At 55.6% G+C, this 17916-nt stretch overlaps 2 protein-coding genes across 5 annotated transcripts; both read right to left on the bottom strand.

The window, feature by feature from the left end:
- Window positions 1-3211: 3211 nt before the first annotated feature.
- Window positions 3212-6118, bottom strand: RNF225 (ring finger protein 225). Its single transcript, XM_054464979.1, has 2 exons — window positions 6067-6118; window positions 3212-5556 (listed from the first exon to the last, which is right to left on the bottom strand). The coding sequence occupies exon 2, from the start codon at window positions 5544-5546 to the stop codon at window positions 4566-4568; it is 981 nt and encodes a 326-aa protein (XP_054320954.1). The 5' UTR covers window positions 5547-5556; window positions 6067-6118; the 3' UTR covers window positions 3212-4565.
- Window positions 6119-6978: 860 nt separating this feature from the next.
- On the bottom strand, window positions 6979-17152 carry RPS5 (ribosomal protein S5). 4 transcript variants are annotated; one of them, XM_063658617.1, is made up of 7 exons: window positions 15303-17152; window positions 14568-14666; window positions 13654-13762; window positions 8623-8832; window positions 8321-8449; window positions 7191-7289; window positions 6979-7099 (listed from the first exon to the last, which is right to left on the bottom strand). In XM_063658617.1, the coding sequence occupies exons 3-7, from the start codon at window positions 13759-13761 to the stop codon at window positions 7031-7033; spliced, it is 615 nt and encodes a 204-aa protein (XP_063514687.1). In that variant the 5' UTR covers window position 13762; window positions 14568-14666; window positions 15303-17152; the 3' UTR covers window positions 6979-7030. The 4 variants fall into 4 exon arrangements, with proteins under 4 accessions (XP_063514687.1, XP_054320951.1, XP_054320952.1 ...); XM_054464976.2 differs by lacking the exons at window positions 14568-14666; window positions 15303-17152 and adding an exon at window positions 14983-15159; XM_054464977.2 differs by lacking the exons at window positions 14568-14666; window positions 15303-17152 and adding an exon at window positions 14971-15132.
- Window positions 17153-17916: the final 764 nt, after the last annotated feature.

The raw sequence follows: 17916 nt of genomic DNA, 5'->3' as shown, positions 1-17916 counted from the left end.
GTCACAACCTTGGGCCCTACAGCCTCGCTCTGCGCGCCGCAGCCTTTCCTCTCGCCAGCGCCATCGGAGTGCTGGTGCTCACTATTCTCACCACTCGCTCCCCGAGTTCCCCGCGGTTCCAGCGCCCGACGCATTCTCCGGCGCAACGTGGTCGTCATGGCAATGCCGCCCTCGGGTCCCTGATTGGCCGTCGAGTCTGGCGCGCCTTCACTGCCTCACTTAATAGGGCTGCGGCGCGGAGGCGCGCGAGCGCAGCACAGGCTGGATGAGTTGTTATGGCGACCAGAGTCCCGCCTCTTCAGCCCTACCTAGGGCCTCCGATTGGTCCGCGCTTCCCCGAAGGCCTCTCCGCATTCTGGGCGGGGCCCGCCCGGGGCATGAGGAGGGAGAAGGCAGGGCTGTGACTGTGAGGGCGGAGGAGAGAACTGCGGCTGTGATCTGGAAGGAGGGAAACCCAAGGATGCCAGCACGTGCGGTTGAGGTGAGAAGTGATCTTGCAGAACGCTTCCAGGACCCAGATTCGAATGCACGCCCTGCCCAGCTGGTCAGCCTCAGTTTCCCCATCTGTCAGTCTGGACAGTGACGCCCCCAGCGTCCGGCGAAGCCCCGCTCTTGGCCCTTGGTCCCTCCGCCTGATCACAAGAGGGTGCCGCGACGGCCGGGGACGGGTCTGGCGTGGGCAGGGACCTCTCCGACCCTCATTGAGGAAAGAATGGCGGAACCCGAAAACCGGGCCCTGGCGTCCCTCCTGCAAGGTGGGGAGGAGAGCTGGACGGCAGGATTTGGGAAGGGCTTGGGGAGCAGGGCCCCCTGAGCGTGGCGGGAGAGGCAGTGCTACCAGAACCATGGTTCGGTTGGCTCAGCCGCCTGGACCTCATCTGCTCCCTGAGGTTGGTCTTTGCTCCGCACCCTGGTGCGGCCTGGTACACAGAAGGCGCTCAGTAAACACTTGTGGATGAAGGAAAAAGAGAACTTATTGTCGTCCATTTACAGAAAAGAGAATCAAAGGCTGTGCCGTGCTGGGCCCTCTGGCACCCGGCTTCACAAGCACCCAGGCCTACCAGCAGGAACAAGTCTGGGGCCGAAGTGCCAAGGGGTAGGGTGTACAGCAGTGATGGGGTGGGCAGAGAGAGGATAGGAGGGCACAACTCCAGCTCTGAAGAAGAGAAAGAGGAGATTGGCTGAGGCTGGGCAAGGGTGGGAGGCGTCCCCCTGGGTGGTTTCAGGCAGCCCCTTTGTTTGAAGGCAGTGGGTAGGCAGGCAGACACTGGGCACCAAGGTGGTAATCAGCAGACCAGAGGCTCAGCAACTCCTAGGCTCAGTCATCAGCCTCATTTTACTGCAACAGAGAATGAGGCCCCTGGCTCCAAGCTGGTAGAGTGCAGAAGCCACAAAAGCACCTAGGAGCAAGCTGGTTAAGACAGAGAATGGGGCCAGCCCCACCCAATACCCCCAGCCCCACCCCTGGCCTCCCCAGGTCCTCCTGTATTTGTGCAGGCTATGCCACTGGCCTCAATGCCAGCTCCTGAGCATCTTTTAGGATGCAGCTCCCTCCTCCAGGCAGCCTTCCTGGTCCACCCTCAGGCACAGAACATCCTCTCCCTCTTCTGTGCGACACCAGGCAAGGGCCCCTTTCTGACCCCACTGCTTGGCCTGTCTGGGTCAGATCTACTATTGCACACCCCCACTCCCCCTCCCCTAGGTTGGGTGGGAGAGGGAAGCAATGAGGAGGATCTCTGAGACCCTATGGTAGGCAGAATGATGGCCTCCAAAGATATCCTGGTCCGAATCCCTGGAACTTGTGAATCTTTTACCTGACACCACAAAATGGACTTTGCAGGTGTGATTAAATTAATGATCATGAGATGGGGAGACTATCTTGGATTATCCGGGTGGGCGCTATGTACTTGTAGTGTCCTTATAAGTGAAAGAGGGAGGCAGGAGGGTCAGAGAGATCTGAAGATGCTGCACTGCTGGCTTTGAAGGAGCCAGGAACCAAGGAATGCAGCCGTAGAAGCTGGAAAAACTAATGAAGTGAATTCTCTCTTAGAGCCTCTAGAAATAACTAGCCCTGTGGGCACCTCAACTTTAGCTCAGTGAAACTGATCGTTGACTTCTGGACTGCAGAACTGCAAGATAATAAGTGTGTGTTTAGCCAGGCATGGTGGCCCGTGCCTGTAATCCCAGCACTTTGGGAGGCTGAGGTGGGTAGATTACTTGAGACCAAGAGTTCAAGACCAGCCTGGCCAACGTGGTGAAACCCCGTCTCTATTACAAATACAAAAAGCTGGGCGTGGTGGTGGGTGCCTGTAGTATCAGCTACTTGGGAGACTGAGGCAGGAGAATGGTTTGAACCCAGGAGGCAGAGGTTGCAGTGAACCGAGGTTGCGCCACTGCACTCTAGCCTGGGCTACAGAGCAAGACTCTGTCTCAAATAAATAAATAAATAAATGAAATAAGGCCGACTGTGGTGGCTCGGGCCTGTAATCCCAGCACTTTGGGAGGGCAAGGCAGGCAAATCACGAGGCTGAGAGTTTGAGATCAGCCTGGCCAACATGGTGAAATCCCGTCTCTACTAAAAATACAAAAATTAGCCAGGCATGGTGGCAGGCGCCTGTAATACCAGCTACTTGGGAGGCTAAGGCAGGAGAATCACTTGAACCCGGGAAGCAGAGGTTGCAGTAAGCTGAGATTGCACCACTCCACTCCAGCTCGGGCGACAGAGTGAGACTCCATTTCAAAAATAAATAAATAAAAATAAACGCGTGTTCTAAATAATTAAGTTGGGGGTATTTTGTCAAAGCAGCCACAGAAAATGAATAGACCACCAATTCTGCTGCTGTCTGACCAGGTTTCTTCCCTATGAGGCTGGGCTGTGGCTGCCCAGTGACCCAGTACACTGGTCCCAGCCCCTGTGGGTAACATCGGCATGTGGGTGTGGGCAAGAACTGGTCTGGGAAGACACACTATGGACTCCCTAGTGTTCCTCCTCTGGCTCCCACCTGGAAGCAGCAGCTCACACCAGAGCTAGCTCTAGACAGTCCTGGGCCCAGGGTGCATTCCCAGGCTGCCTGGGTCACCTGCAATTCTGTCACTCCCTTGTTTGGCACCTACTGTATGCTGGTGCTGAGGACACACGTAAACAAATCAAACAGGAGCCTCCAGCCACATAGAAGTCACGTTTCTCTTTGGAACACGCTGGGTGCCCATTCCCAAAACACAGCACTCCATCCCAGAGTGAGGTGAGGCAGGATGGAGGGGGTGGGGTGCAGGGCCTGGGAGGAAACAGAAGCCCCTGGTTCAGTCTGCACAGAGAATAGCTGCCATCTACCCCCATAACTAACCCAGGAAGACTTCTGGGAGGAAGAGGACAGGAGCCCATACGCCACCTTCCCTGGAGGCTGCTGTCTATCAGGAAGGCTCAGGGTTCACCTTGAGGCACAAGAAAGGAGGCTGGGTGGGACAGATGGAGCCCTGGAGGAAGAAGTGCAGTAACTGGCACCAAGATATTAATCGGGGGTGATGGGGACTCTGGTGGCCAGGGAAAGGGACTAGGATCCCTCTGGCTAACCAAGGAGGTCCAGGACTCCCACCCCCACCATTGTCTGCCTCTGTCTGACCCCTGGGGTGATGTTGGCCTCTCTGAGCCATGATGAGCACAGCTGCATCACAGCATATTGGGAGGATCCTAGAAGCCACGACCCAGGGGGAAGTGGAGGCTCCCAGAGCAGTTTGGGACTTAGGATTGGGGTGGGAGCCAGTCTTTAAGGCTCAAGTTCCTCCCCAGCCCTGGCCAGGACACCCTGTTACTTCAAGCCTGAGCCGCAGCCCCAACCAGGTGTGCAGGATGGCAACTCTACACCCGGGATCAGCATGTAGACAGCTGGAGCCCACCCAGGCCCAGCCTGCAGGCAGTAGAAAACAAACTCCACAGATGGGTGGAGTGGTGGAACGTCCCCTGCAATGAACCAGCTGGGGAGGAGGTGACCAGGGAATAATAGCAGCAGCAGCAGCTCTGCCCTCCAAAGATAGGCGGGCCCCTGCCACCTATGGCCAATCCAAAGGATGAGTGCTTTGGCCTCCAGTGCTGGCAAGGACGCTCCCCCTGGAATCTGTGGTGAGGATGACTGGTGGCACTCCCAGCAGGACCTGTTCAAGGATCCGTGTGGGGCTGCCCCTGGCTGGGCACCTGCATGGATGTCAGTTGGGGGCGTCCACAGCTGGACTCCTACAAGGGCTGAGGATCAGGGATGCTTCCAACTGCACCCCCACGGAGTAGGGGTTGCGGAGCAGGAGCAAGCCCCAGCAGAACCCTTATAGAGTCACGGTCAGGGCACCCTCCGCTGGACAGCCACAAGAATGGGGGTCAGGGGTGTTCCCAGAGGATCCTTGTGGGACGACTGCGGTGCCGCTCCTTGAGAGGGTCCAGCCCCATGGTGACAATGCCAAGGATGCTTGCCCTAGGCCCCAGTCTGGAGAAACGGGTAAGTGCTGTGCGCCCTACTAAGGGCCCCAGATAACACGGAGGTGCCAGGCCTGGAGGCAGGACTGCAGTACTGGCGCACTTATTGTGAGCCCCACAGCCTCCTCGCGCCCTGTGGCCACGGGGCCCAGCCGGGGCCAGCCTCTGTGCCCCACGTGCCATCCGATCGCCTGTCCAGCGTCCCCTCGGCCTCCGCCGCGTCCTCGGGGCCCGCCTCGGGCTCCAGCGCATCTTCTGCAGTTCCTGGCAGGGCCGTGTCCAGGTCAGGGCCCGTGGGGCGCGGCGTCCAGGCGGGGGTCCAGGGCGACCCCGGCGGGGGCCTCGGCGGAAACCAAGAGAAGCCGGGCGCTGGAGCGAGCGCCACGAGCTGGGGCCGCGCGGGGCCGGAGGAGGTGGCGTGCGGGATGAGGAAGAAGATGTAGACGCCCGAGACCACGAGGCCCGCGGCCACCAGCACTGCCAGCGCCACGGCCGCGTTGAAGACCCAGGCCGGGCTGGCCAGCGACAGGCGGCGCGACAGCGGGCGGCCCAGGCGCAGAGGCGGCGGGGGCGGCGGGGCGCGGGCCTTGCGCGGCCCGGGCGGGGGCGGCGGCGGCCGCAGGTAGAGAAGGCCGCGGCGCCGGTCGAAGCGCACGGAGCCCTGGCGAGAGGGCGGTGCGCGCGCGTCGCGGGGCAGGAGACCGGACTGCGTGGGCAACGCGGGGAGTCCGCGGCGTGGGGCCAGGCGCGTGGGCGCGCGGCACACCGGACAGGCCACCGCGTTGCCGCCGCCCGCCGTGGCCAACGATAGGCGCGCCAGGCACTCGAGACAGAAGACGTGGCCGCAGTCCAGGCGCTTGGGCAGCTTGAACACGCCGTCGAAGGACGACACGCAGATAAGGCACTCCACCGGGGAGGCGGGGGACAGGATAGGGCCGGAGCCTGGGCTGCCGTCCCCCTCCTCCTCCTCCTGGTCTTCCCCTCTGCTTGGGGAGCAGGGCGCAGAGAGCGAGCCTGGGGAGCTGGGACCCGAGCCCTGAGGGGCCCGGAAATGGCGGAGCCAGAACGGCCGAGGACAGGGCATCCGGATGGACCTGCGAGGAGAGGAGGTCAGGCAGGGAAGGAGGCGGTGGAGCCTGGAGCGGGTTCTGAGACCAGCAGGGAATCCAGGGAAGACCGGGGACTGTACTTTAGAGAGGATCCCCCAGTACAGAGCAGCCCCCTCCCGAGAAGGGTGTAGCTAGCGTCGAGGAGCAGGGGAGATGGGGAGGCCCGAGGCGGAGGCTGGGGATAGGAATGGACGGACCCACGGGGGACCAGTTCCTGAACTGGAAACGGAGAGACAGACTGGAGTTGAACACTTAGATGGGGAGGACCCCAGACAGGGATGGAAAGGACCTGACCCACAGAGGAGCAGAGATAGGCACCCCTCAGGAGCTTGGCAGAGAGAACCTGGGGGACCATACAAGACCCCAGTGGAACAGAGACATTGACACCTAGGCAGGGAAAAGAATTCAGCCGTTGAGAGAGGAGCCAAGCACAGGGGCCAGGGGCCACTCACAGAGCAATGACAGACCCCAGCCAGCCTGTGGGCCCCTTCCTACCTGTGGAAGCCTCCTCCCTCTGGCCAGTGGCGTGTCCCTGTCTGTTCTGGCCTGTCCCTGTTTCGGGCCTGCCTGCAGCTGGGCTTGAAAGTACCCTCCCAGGGGGAGGGTGCTCAACCGGGGCCACCCCTCCAGGTCCCAGGTACCTGCTGGACCCGTTTGACTGCCTGCCCTGCCCCCTGGGCCAGCCCCACCATGATGAACACCAAGCCTGCCTTGGCCAGACGTTGGGGGCAGTGGAAGGGTGATGGCACACGGTGGGTGGGCTTGGGCGCACCCCATCCTTCAGAACCTGATGAGTCTTCTACCAGAGTCACCAGCCTGTGGCCCTGGGTGGGTCCCAACCTGTCCCCAGCAGCCTGATGACACTGCATGGACACTGGCAGAAGAGAACCTGTACAGCCTACAGAAACTGGGCGTGCAGGCCCAGGGTGCAGCACAACCAGTGTAGCCAGGGAAGTAACCAGGAGCGCAACCTAGCCAGTGTGAAACCAGCCCACACTCCAACAGGGGGGTGAAGCTAGGGGTCTGAAATCGTGTGCCCTCAACAGCTGAGCTCTCCTCTCCCCAGTGCTACTTCAAGGTGACAAGCCTCTCAGGATGGTCTTGTGACTACCCAGACCTCACAGGCACCCAAGCCACCCATCCACCCAGACCACAGCAACATCTCATGTGCCACACCCTCAGAAGTTATGGATAACCCCGTCTCATTTCCAGTACCTGCTGGGACACTCCAGGCAGCCTGGCCTGCATCCAGTGCCCCACCTGCTAGCCCTGGGGTGCCATGGTTCTGAGTCAGCAATGCTTCCAGGTCCCCACAGGCCAACAAGGTCAGGAAGGTGAGCAGCTCCCAAGGCCACCAGGGCTATGTCACCCACATCCCCCCACCGAAGACAGACAACGGCACAGGTGGGTGGGGCTGCCCCAAAGGGCAGACAGGTTTATTGGGCAGCAGCTGGGAAAATCAGCGGTTGGACTTGGCCACACGCTCCAGCTCGTCCTTCTTCTTAATGGCATAAGAGTTGGAGGAGCCCTGCAAGGAGACAGACAGTTAGCTCTGAATTCTGAAGGACCCCCACAAATGCCCAACTTAAGACCCCCCCAACCAGAGTGCCCTCACCCACCTTGGCAGCATTGATGAGCTCATCTGCCAGGCACTCAGCAATGGTCTTAATGTTCCGGAAGGCAGCCTCACGAGCGCCTGTGCACAGCAGCCAGATGGCCTAGGAAGAGAGCAGGGGTCAGGCTAAAAGGACAGACTGCGGTCCTCCAGCACCCTGGGCCCACCCCCAACTGATGCTGCCAGCCATGTTGTCACCCATAGGCCCACTGAGACAAGAGGAGGTGGCATCATGCCTGATTTGCAATCAGATAGAGGGTCACAAGAGCAAGTGTCCAGACACACACACACACAGGCTGAAGTTGCGTCCCCAATGACAGGAGATTGAGACCTGCCTCAACAGCAAACTGCTAGACGGCCGGGCGCGGTGGCTTGCGCCTGTAACACTTCGGGATGCTGAGGCAGGAGGAACACTTCGGCAGGGAGTTTGAGACCAGCCTGAGCAACTTGGTGAAACCCCACCTCTACAAACAACAAAAAAACCAACGACAACAAAAAAGGCGGCCAGGTGTGGTGGCTCATGCCTGTAATCCTAGCACTTTGGGAGGCTGAAGGGACAGGATCATTTGAGACCAGGAGTTCAAGAACACCCTGAGATTCCATCTCAATTATTTCTTTAAAAAAATTTAAAAAAAAAAAAAAAGGCAATATATTTGCTTTTAACTTGGACCCAATTGACAATGAGCCACTATAAAGTGCATTCTGGCATTCTGGGCACAGATGCTACATGGAACGACGACTATTGCTGTTAAATTCCTTCCTGGGGGTGACGATGCGGGTAGGTCATCTTTGTTCTTAAGACACCTGTTGTGTTCAGGGGAAACACAATCAAAATGTCTGCAACTGATTCTCAAAATGTCCAAGAAAAAAAAAAGAAAAAAGTACATATACACACACAGTGTAAAAATAATACACCCAAAGGAAAGAAAGAAGACCTCTGCCAAATGTGATCCAGAAGAGGACCCAGAGCCTGGATCAGCCCCTATGCAGGGTGGGAATCCAGGAAGGCTTCCTAGAGGAAGTGATGCTGCAGGTAAAACATGCAGACAGAGACGAGCCTTCCTGCCCCAGGCAAGACCCCACCCACTCCTGTGGTTGTGTCCACCCTGCCACGTGCATAAGCCCCAGGCTCACCTGGTTCACACGGCGCAGTGGGGACACATCCACAGCCTGTCGTCTCACAGTCCCGGCGCGCCCAATGCGTGTGGAGTCCTCCCGGGGACCACTGTTGATGATGGCATTCACCAGGACCTGCAGAGGGTTCTAGAGAGAAGGGGGATATGAGCCTGACATCCAGCCCCATGCATTCCTCCCCTTTTCTCACACCTAAAACAAGAGTGGCCACACCACACAGGGGATAAGCCTGGCATACACTCCGTGGGGCTTTGGGGTGTACTGAGGGCACAGCCTACCCTCACCAGGCCACAGAGCCCTACCTCGCCTGTGAGCAGGTGTATGATCTCGAAGGCATGCTTGACGATGCGCACAGTCATGAGCTTCTTGCCGTTGTTGCGGCCGTGCATCATCATGGAGTTAGTCAGGCGCTCCACAATGGGACACTGAGCTTTGCGGAAGCGTTTGGCGGCATACCGCCCTGCACTGTGAGGCAGGTACTTGGCATACTTCTCCTTCACTGCAATGTAATCCTGGGGCAGCAGGGAGCAGAAAATGAAGGGAAAATGGTCAGGAGCAGCATGGGCGTTGGCCAGACACCAGAGGAGAAATCAAGTACCCATTCGGGGTAGTCCCAACAGCTGTCTGGGATCCTGGTATGCCTCCCCAGGGGATTTGGATATAAGCCCCACCCACTATGAGGAAAATAACTCTGAACAGGTGACTTTACCAAGTCGCTAAAAAGTACACTTCCTTTATAATGAAAGAGGGGGAATCTAAGGACACTAGATTATGGACCAGATAATTGTCTGGGGGGCTGTCCTGCACACTATAGGATGTTTAACAGCCATCTGGTATGCCACTGGCAACCCCTTCAGTTTTTTGTTTTTTTTTTTGAGTCTCTCGCTGTCACCCAGGCTGGTGTGCAGTGGTGCCATCTTAGCTCACTGCAACCTATGACTGAGGTTCAAATGGTTCTCCTGCCTTAACCCCCCGAGTCGCTAGGATTATAGGGGCCTGCCACCACGCCTAGCTAGTTTTTTTGTATTTTTAGTAGAGACAGGTTTCACAATGTTGGCCAGGCTGGTCTTGAACTCCTGGCCTTGTGATCCGCCCGTCTCGGCCTCCCAAAGTGTTGGGATTACAGGCGTGAGCCACTGTGCCTGGCCTAGTTTTTTTTTTTCCCCCTTGAGACTGAGTCTTGCTGTCACCCAGGCTGGAGTGCAGTGGCACAACCTCGGCTCACCGCAACTTATGCCTTCTGGGTTCAAGCGATTCTCCTGCCTCAGCCTCCTGAGTAGCTGGAATTACAGGCACACGCCACCAACCCAGCTAAATTTTTTGTACTTTTAATAAAGAAGGGGTTTCACTGTTTCGAGCAAGCTGGTCTCGAACTCTTGACCTCAAGTGACCTGCCCGCCTTGTGCTCCCAAAGTGCTGAAATTAACAGGCGTGAGCCACAGTGCCTGGCACCACCTTGGTCAGTTTTCACACCTAAAAATGTATCCAGACATTGCTAAGTGTCCCCTAAGACAGGGGACCAACCACCCCAGAGTAAGAACCACAGTTTTTTGGTTGTTTGTTTTTTGAGATGGAGTCTCACTGCCTTCCAGGCTGGAGTGCAGTGGTGCAATCTTGGCTCACTGAAACCTCCGCCTCCCAGGTTCAAGGGATTCTCCTGCCTCAGCTTCCTGAGTAGCTGGGACTACAGGTGCATGCCACCATGCCAGGCTAATTTTTGTATTTTTAGTAGAGATGGGGTTTGGACATGTTGGCCAGGTTTGTCTTCAACTCTTGACCTCAGGTGATCCACCCGCCTCAGCCTCCCAAAGTGATGGGATTACAGGCATAAGCCACTGCACCTGGCTGAGAACTTTTTTGTTTTTGGGTTTTTTGTTTGTTTGTTTTTGAGATGGAGTCTCACTCTATCACCCAGGCTGGAGTGCAACGTCACAATCTTGGCTCACTGCAACCTCCGCCTCCTGGGTTGAAGCAATTCTCCTGCCTCAGCCTCCCAAGTTGCTGGGATTATACAGACACGCGCCACCATGCCCAGCCCAGTTTTTTTCTTTTTTTTTTTTGAGATGGAGTTTCGCTCTTGTTGGCCAGACTGGAGTGCAATGGCATGATTTCAACTCATCCCAACCTCCACCTCCCAGGTTCAAGCGATTCTCCTGCATCAGCCTCCTAAGTAGCTGGGACAACAGGTGCACGCCACCATGCACAGCTAATTTTTGTATTTTTAGTAGAGACGGGGCTTCACCATGTTGGCCAGGCTGGTCTCAAACCCCTGACCTCAGATGATCTGCCCACCTCGGCCTCCCAAAATGCTGGGATTACTGCGCCCGGCCCAGAACCACAGTTTTAAAACAATCATTTAACAAGTCGTCTTATACTTACATAGCCATCCCCACACAAAAATCTAAACAAATGCCAAAAAGTTAACCTTGAGTATGTGAAGGAGAAGAGAGGAGCTATGTGTATTCGAAGGAGACTGCTGTTGATAGTTCCATTACAAAATGTACCCAAGGCCATTCTATCACTTGCCTCTGAGAATATACACAAAATACCTGTTTCTACAAATACAAGGAATGATGGCAAAAGAATACAGGACACTGAAACTCTCAGTACTATTTCATAGTCTGGCTGCAAGAAAAAAAAAAACTCACAGTCTCGTGAAGGGCATTCACGCAGGGCTTTCACCATGCAGCAAAAAAATTGCAAACACCAAATTCCCCAGCAAGAGTTTGGGCCAACAGTGGAGCCCTGCACAGGTGTTTAAAATACAGTGAACGCCCATTGATGTTTATTTCCCTAGGGGAACAGGCACTTAACAAACGTTTAGTAGATCAAGGAGTTTGAGGCCAGCCTGGACAACATGGTGAAACCCTGTCTCTACTAAAAAAACAAAAATTAGCCAGGTGTGGTGGCATGCACCTGTAGTTCCAGCTACTAGGGAGACTGAGGCAGGAAAATCACCTGAACCTAGGAGGTGGAGGTTGCAGTGAGCCGAGATCGTGCCACTGCAGTCCAGCCTGGGTGACAGAGCGACTCCATCTCAAAAAAAAAAAAAAAAAAAAAAAAAAAAAAAAGTAACAGTGGCCAACGTGGCCCACAAAGTCTAAAACATTATCTGGGCCTATAATGAAAATGTTTGTGGGCTGGGCACAGTGGCTCATGCCTGTAACCCCAGCACTTTGGGAGGCTGAGGCAGGAAAGTCACATGACCCCGGGGAGGCAGAGGTTGCAGTGAGCTGAGATCGCATCACTGCACTCCAGCCTGGGAGGCAGAGACTCTGTCTCACAAATAAATAAATAACGCCAGGCGTGGTGGCTCATGCCTGTAATCCCAGCACTTTGGGAGGCTGAGGCGGGCGGATCACCTGAGGTCAGGAGTTAGAGACCAGCCTGATCAATATGATGAAACCCTGTCTCTACTAAAAATAAAGGCTGGGTGTGGTGGCGTGTGCCTGTAATCCTAGCTACTTGGGAGGCTGAGACAGGAGAATAGCTTGAACCCAGGAGGCAGAGGTTGCAGTGAGCCGAGATCGCACCATTGCACTCCAGACTGGGCGACAAGAACGAAACTCTGTCTCAAAAAATAAACAAATAATTAAAATGTGGCCGGGCATGGTGGCTCATGTCTATAATCCCAGCACTTTGGGAGGCCGAGGCGGGCGGATCACGAGGTCAGGAGTTCGAGACCAGCCTAACCAACATAGTGAAACCCCGTCTCTATTAAAAATACAAAAATTAGCCGGGCGTGGTGGTGTGCACCTGTAATCTCAGCTACTTGGGAGGCTGAGGCGGGAGCATTGCTTGAACCCGGGAGGCGGAGGTTGTGGTGAGCTGAGATCGTGCCATTGCACTCCAGCCTGGGCAATAAGAGCGAAACTCCGTCTCAAAAAATATACAATAATAATAATAATAATAATAATAATAATAATAATGTTTTTGGACCCCCGAAATAAACCCCCGAAGGAAAGAAAAGCCAAGATCTACAAGATATTCAGAGTGAAAAACAAGGCTGAATTATCCATTAGGCATAGTGCCTAAGTCCCCTGACATCTTTACAGACAACAAAAAAGTCTTCCTTCTTTATAAAACAAAAGGTAGCAGGTTTGGTGGCATGCACCTGTGGTCCCAGCTAGTTGGAGTCTAAGACAGGAGGATCACCTGAGCCCAGGCAGGTGTATTGAGGCTGCAGTGAACTGTGATCACACCACTGCACTCCAGCCTGGGTGACAGAGAGCACTCCTATCTCAAAGATAAAACTTTAATGATTAAAAAAAAAGAGAAGGAAAGTGAATAAAGTGCAACCCAAGTTATATTCATCTTTATATCAATGCCGTCACAAAACATAATTTCAAACACTTTCTTTTAATGGAGGAAGGGCTCACAAAAGCTAAAGTTCTTAAGGCCCACAAAATTCTTAATGATGCCTTCGTGGGGAGGGGAAAAAAAGGGTATGTGTAAAACTGTACAGAGTAGGAACAAAGTAGGACAACTCACACTTCCCAGTTGCAAAACTTAATACAAAGCAAGAAAGTGTGGTAGTGGCTTAAGGACAAACATATAGACCAATGGAATATAACTGAAAGTCTGTAATGCAACTCATACATCTGGGCCGGGCGCGGTGGCTCACGCCTGTAATCCCAGCACTTTGGGAGGCCAAGACGGGCGGATCACGAGGTCAGGAGATCGAGACCATCCTGGCTAACACGGTGAAACCCCGTCTCTACTAAAAATACAAAAAAAAAAAAAAAAAAAAAATTAGCCGGGCGCAGTGGCAGGCACCTGTAGTCCCAGCTAATCGGGAGGCTGAGGCAGGAGAATGGTGTGAACCCGGGAGGCAGAGCTTGCAGTGAGCCAAGATCGCGCCACTGCACTCCAGCCTGGGCGACAGAGCAAGACTCCGTCTCAAAAAAAAAAAAAACAAAAAAACAAAAAAACAAAAAAAAACCCATACATCTGCGGCCAGCTGATTTATGACAAGTGGCCAAGGCCATTCAATTGGGGAAAAAAAAACATCTCTTTAGGAGATGGTACCGGATATTCACATGCAAAAGAATGACACTGGATGTTCTGTATTTTACTACAAAAACAGTAACAAAAATACCATATGTGAGATGTGATGCTTCTTCTGGTGAAGTCCTCCTCTCATGACAGAAGTTTTAGTCATCTTTGAACAGGACGTAAGAGCAGATGTGGTAGATGTGGTGGTCAAGGAATCCCTTCTTTACCTGTTATGATCTCTATTCTTGACTTAATGGCACAGCAACAAGTTTGATGTGTTCCTTCCTGGAATAATGTCCGCCCCCAGCCAGGAAGGCCAATCACCAAGTTCCCCTCACCTGCAGGGAAATATCATTGATCTGCACATCATCGGTGCTCCACTTCCCAAAAAGCTTGATGTCTGGGGTCTCTGCCACCGCTGGTGCTGCTGTCTCCCACTCGGTCATCCTGGGACAGGGTGATGACAGGATAAAAACGTCAGAGCCCAGCTAGCATAGAGCAGAGGCGCACTCATTCCCAACTCTGAGGCTAGCCGCCATCTAGTGATGAACTGGGGGGTCGCAAAGGACCAAGAGGGGCTGTGAACGTGTTTTCAAGCACTAGAAAAATTACTCAGCTGTCAGCAAGAAGCATCTGTCTTTCACCTAGAACCCCTGGGCCCAAGACTTGGCAGCCACCAGTCAACAGCTGCTGCATTGGGACCGAGGTATAATGGCTCAGCAGATGCCATACGTCCTTACATTGCATGGGCTGTAATTCAAACCACAACCTCGCCATTTACATGGTCTTTGACCCAAGTCAACATTCTGTCTCGGACTGTTTCTTTGGCCGTGAGGCGGGACCGTTATATGACATCAAGGACCACGGTAGGTGGTCCTTGTACTGTGTGGCACAATCAACCCAAAGGTTTCGATTCTTGACCGACAGTATGAAGGGTCTAGGGGCTGCTATTACGGGTGGAAAGTTCCACAGAGCAAAAGAGGGCATCGTGTGCCTAAGAAATGGAGACTTCCTATCTCAGAGTACAACTGCATAGTTCAAACCAAGTTCCCCAAGCCCCGCTATGGGAAAAAGCTAGAAGCGGCGGAGCACCAGGAAGAAGTCAAGAGTAACTCGTCCCCCGCCCGTTCTTCTACATTTTCTTTTCCAGAGACAGAAATGAGACCTAACGAGAAAAGGCCCAGGCCGCGGGGCACTATCCCCGAAAGACCATGAAGCGTCGCTAGGATCCCCGGCCCCGCGGCGGTCTCACCTGAGAACACAGCCTGAGCGTCTCTGTCGCTCGGCGTAGACCACGCGCCGCCCTGGCACAGACAGGAAGAGGCCGCGCGCAGCGGGCCAACACTTTTAACTGGGAAGAAAACTTCCGGGTCAACACGGAAGGCGCTTGCGTAAAAAGCCATCGTGTCCCTATAGACCAATCCGGAGGAAGGATGTAGAGGAACCTTTTGGGCTAGACGGAATGGGTGCAGCCCAAGCGCATGCGCAGTTCTAGAAGCGGCCCTAGAAGCGTGCCTGGCGGATGTCCGCTACCCCGTAGTTGCCCTGTCTTGTGGGCGCCTGCAAAAGCGCAGACATTTCCGTAAGACCAACGCCGCCATGTCTAATAAAGAAAAAAGTCCGGCCCGCGCTCGCTTCTTTGTTCAGCTGCTGACCTTAAATCTCACCTGCCGCGGCAGTAGCCAGTTCAGTTCCCTCTGACTCCTCGCCGCGGACACAGCCGCCTCACAGGCACGCGCGTGATGGGGTCCTGGGTTGGCGGGGTGGGGCCCAGTGGTCACCGCCGCCCTCCGCAGGTCCCGGTTGCCGTGCGCATGCGCCTGCCCACACGCGGCCCCTCCCCCACCACACGGCCCCTCCCCCACCGCCCGGCCCAGGAGCACCGCGCTCGAGTACCGGATCCCGAGCCTCTGGCTGGGCCTGTTTCCCTGCTCTACCCTTCCTGCCATACCACGCTGGGTTCCCCCGCAACCTCCGCGCCCTTCACCTCTGCTATGCAGTAATCTCGCCCGCGGAAGAGGGGAGACCGCCGGCACGAGGGCCCGGGGTTGCGGCGGCGGGAGCAGCGTGACCCGTCTCTGGGTGGAGCGCGGAGGTAGCCTACAGGCTACGCGCGGTATCCGGGAGGAGGGGGTCGGTAGGTCGGGGACCCTTGGTGTTTGTCCTTGTGTCCTCCACGGCCGGGGAGCCCGCGCGAGGGGTTGCAGCCCCCTGCCCTCAGGGCATACGTCACGAGGCCCTCGTGTCTGCAGACCTGGTTCTCAGGGGTGCCTCTTGAACTGGCCGACCTCTCCGAGGGCCAGAAACCGGGTTGAAAGGAGGGATGGAAGATTAAGCCATGAGATGAAGGAGATGATTCCCGCCAGCACACAATCCCCTGCCCCCCAACTTCTGTCCCTTCCCCCAGCTGCCTCTGAACAGGTAGGGCCTCTGAACAGCTCAGCCCTGGCTGGGAGCAGACAGCGAACCCTCTCACAGGGCCTGAGCTATTGCGTGGGATTGAGGACGTGGGCCTTCGACCCGGGGTCCTCATCCGTGCGTGGGGTTGGCACAGTAGTGAGTGCCCCAGCTCACTGTACTCGGCCACCCTGGCAGCCAGTGTGAACAGTCTGCCTGCCCATGACCCCTTCATACCCCTCTGCCTGTCCCAGCCTCTTAGATCTAGGCTCATGAGCAGAACTGGGACTTTCCAGAGGTAGCAACTACTGTGACTGTGTCTCTGCCTGCAGCATGCATAGACGTAACCTTTACGAGGCGACTCCAGGACCACCTGGGGCCGCCCTGTCTCTGATGCCCATCTCTGCCTCCAAGGGGGTATCCCTCCAACTCGGGATCCCAAGGGCCCAGCCACCTGACCCAGGTCCCAGGGCTGGGCCTGCCCTCTACTCCCATCCCTGAGGCATGCACATAGCAGGTGCCCAGCAGCTGTGTTTCTTCACTGCCTGACTGTAAAGGCTCTTCTTACCCCAATTCCGGGGCGTTTCTGTCCAGATATGCTGAGGACTCCCCACAGTGGGCCCTTGGACTGTGGTCAGTCACAGCTCATGAAAGGACACATGCCCTGAAGCTGGCCTGGTCAGGGGGTCAGACCTCTGCCTCTGGTGAGGGGCACGGCCGACTGCCACCACCTAATGGCCTTTACCCCTGCTCTCCATCCTGTGCAGAGTAGCAGCCTTGGGGCTCCCACTGGGGTCTGTGTGGTTGCAGGAGGGGCTAGGTGGGCTTCTCCCTGGTCTTGAGTGAGGGGCATGGGGGGGTGCCGGTTGTAGGGAGGGTGGGAGCAAACAGGCAGCACTCATCAGGACAGTGGGCCCACTCCTCTGAATCTGTTTTCCCCTTCAGTGTGGAAATGAGAATGCAATGAGGCAACATCAATGTGAACCTTGTGGCCTGGCTACCATGGTCACTTGATAATGGACATCTTTATAGACCTCATGAGAATGACCCACCGTGCTGCAGAGGGCAGGTGCCCTCAGGTGTGGGGTGGTGAATACTGCAGAGCCGAGACTCATGCACCCCACCCCCGCCAGGCCCAGGGTGGTCCAGCCTCCCCAGGTCCCCAAGGTGCTAGGATAAGATGCAGAGTCTGACCTCATAGATCTAAGGCTGCTGGTGCTGTGTTCTTCAGACTGGATGAGGACCCCAGGGACTCTGCAGAGATCCACCTCACTTCTGGTACATTGTGTCCATCCTGAGTGGCCAGCCCCAGACTGGACTCCTTACTTCTGGGAAGGCACCCTCTGGGCCCTGCTGGGCCACCTGCCCACTCTCCAGGCAGTCACTTTGCCTGTCCACCCTACCAGTCACAGTCCTACTGTCAGCTGATCTTAAGTCCTTGTGATGGCTCCTTTTTTTTTTTTTTTGAGACGGAATCTCGCCCTGTTGCCCAGGCTGGAGTGCAGTGGCGCAATCTTGGCTCACTGCAAGCTCCGCCTCCCGGGTTCACGCCATTCTGCCTCAGCCTCTCGGGTAGCTGGGACTACAGGTGCCCGCCACCATGCCCGGCTAGTTTTTTTGTATTTTTAGTAGATATGGGGTTTCACTGTGTTAGCCAGGATGGTCTTGATCTCCAGACCTCGTGATCCGCCTGCCTCAGCCTCCCAAAGTGCTGGGATTACAGGCGTGAGCCACTGCACCTGGCCATGATGGCTCCTTAATGCCCTTACTGGCACTTTGGTTGTCTGTTGAAGTCCCCAGCCTGATTATCAACTCGTTTGGAGTGTGCTGGATTCAGTCCACCCAGTTGCCTGGCAGAGCCAAGCCTGGCCCTGCCACATCCCAAACTTGATCTTGTGCCCATGGCTGATACTTCATGGGCAACTTTGGCCCAGCCATTGTCTGCTTCCATGGGATGCCCACCTGTAATGGATTGAATGGTGGCCCCCAAAAAGGTAAGTTCATGCCCTAATACCCAGACCCAGCGAATGTGACCTATTGGAAAAAAATCTTTGCAGATGTAATTTAGTCAAGGATCCCAAGATGAGAGCATCCAGAATTAGTGGGGTGGACCCTAAATCCAATGACAAGTGTCCTTATAAGAGACAGAAGAGGGCCGGGCGCGGTGGCTCATGCCTGTAATCCCAGCACTTTGGGAGGCCGAG

Source organism: Pongo pygmaeus, chromosome 20, assembly GCF_028885625.2.
Source record: "Pongo pygmaeus isolate AG05252 chromosome 20, NHGRI_mPonPyg2-v2.0_pri, whole genome shotgun sequence".
In the NCBI taxonomy this organism is placed as follows: domain Eukaryota; kingdom Metazoa; phylum Chordata; class Mammalia; order Primates; family Hominidae; genus Pongo; species Pongo pygmaeus.
Note: the sequence above shows the minus strand (reverse complement) of the source record. Positions and strands in the feature narration are given on the sequence as shown.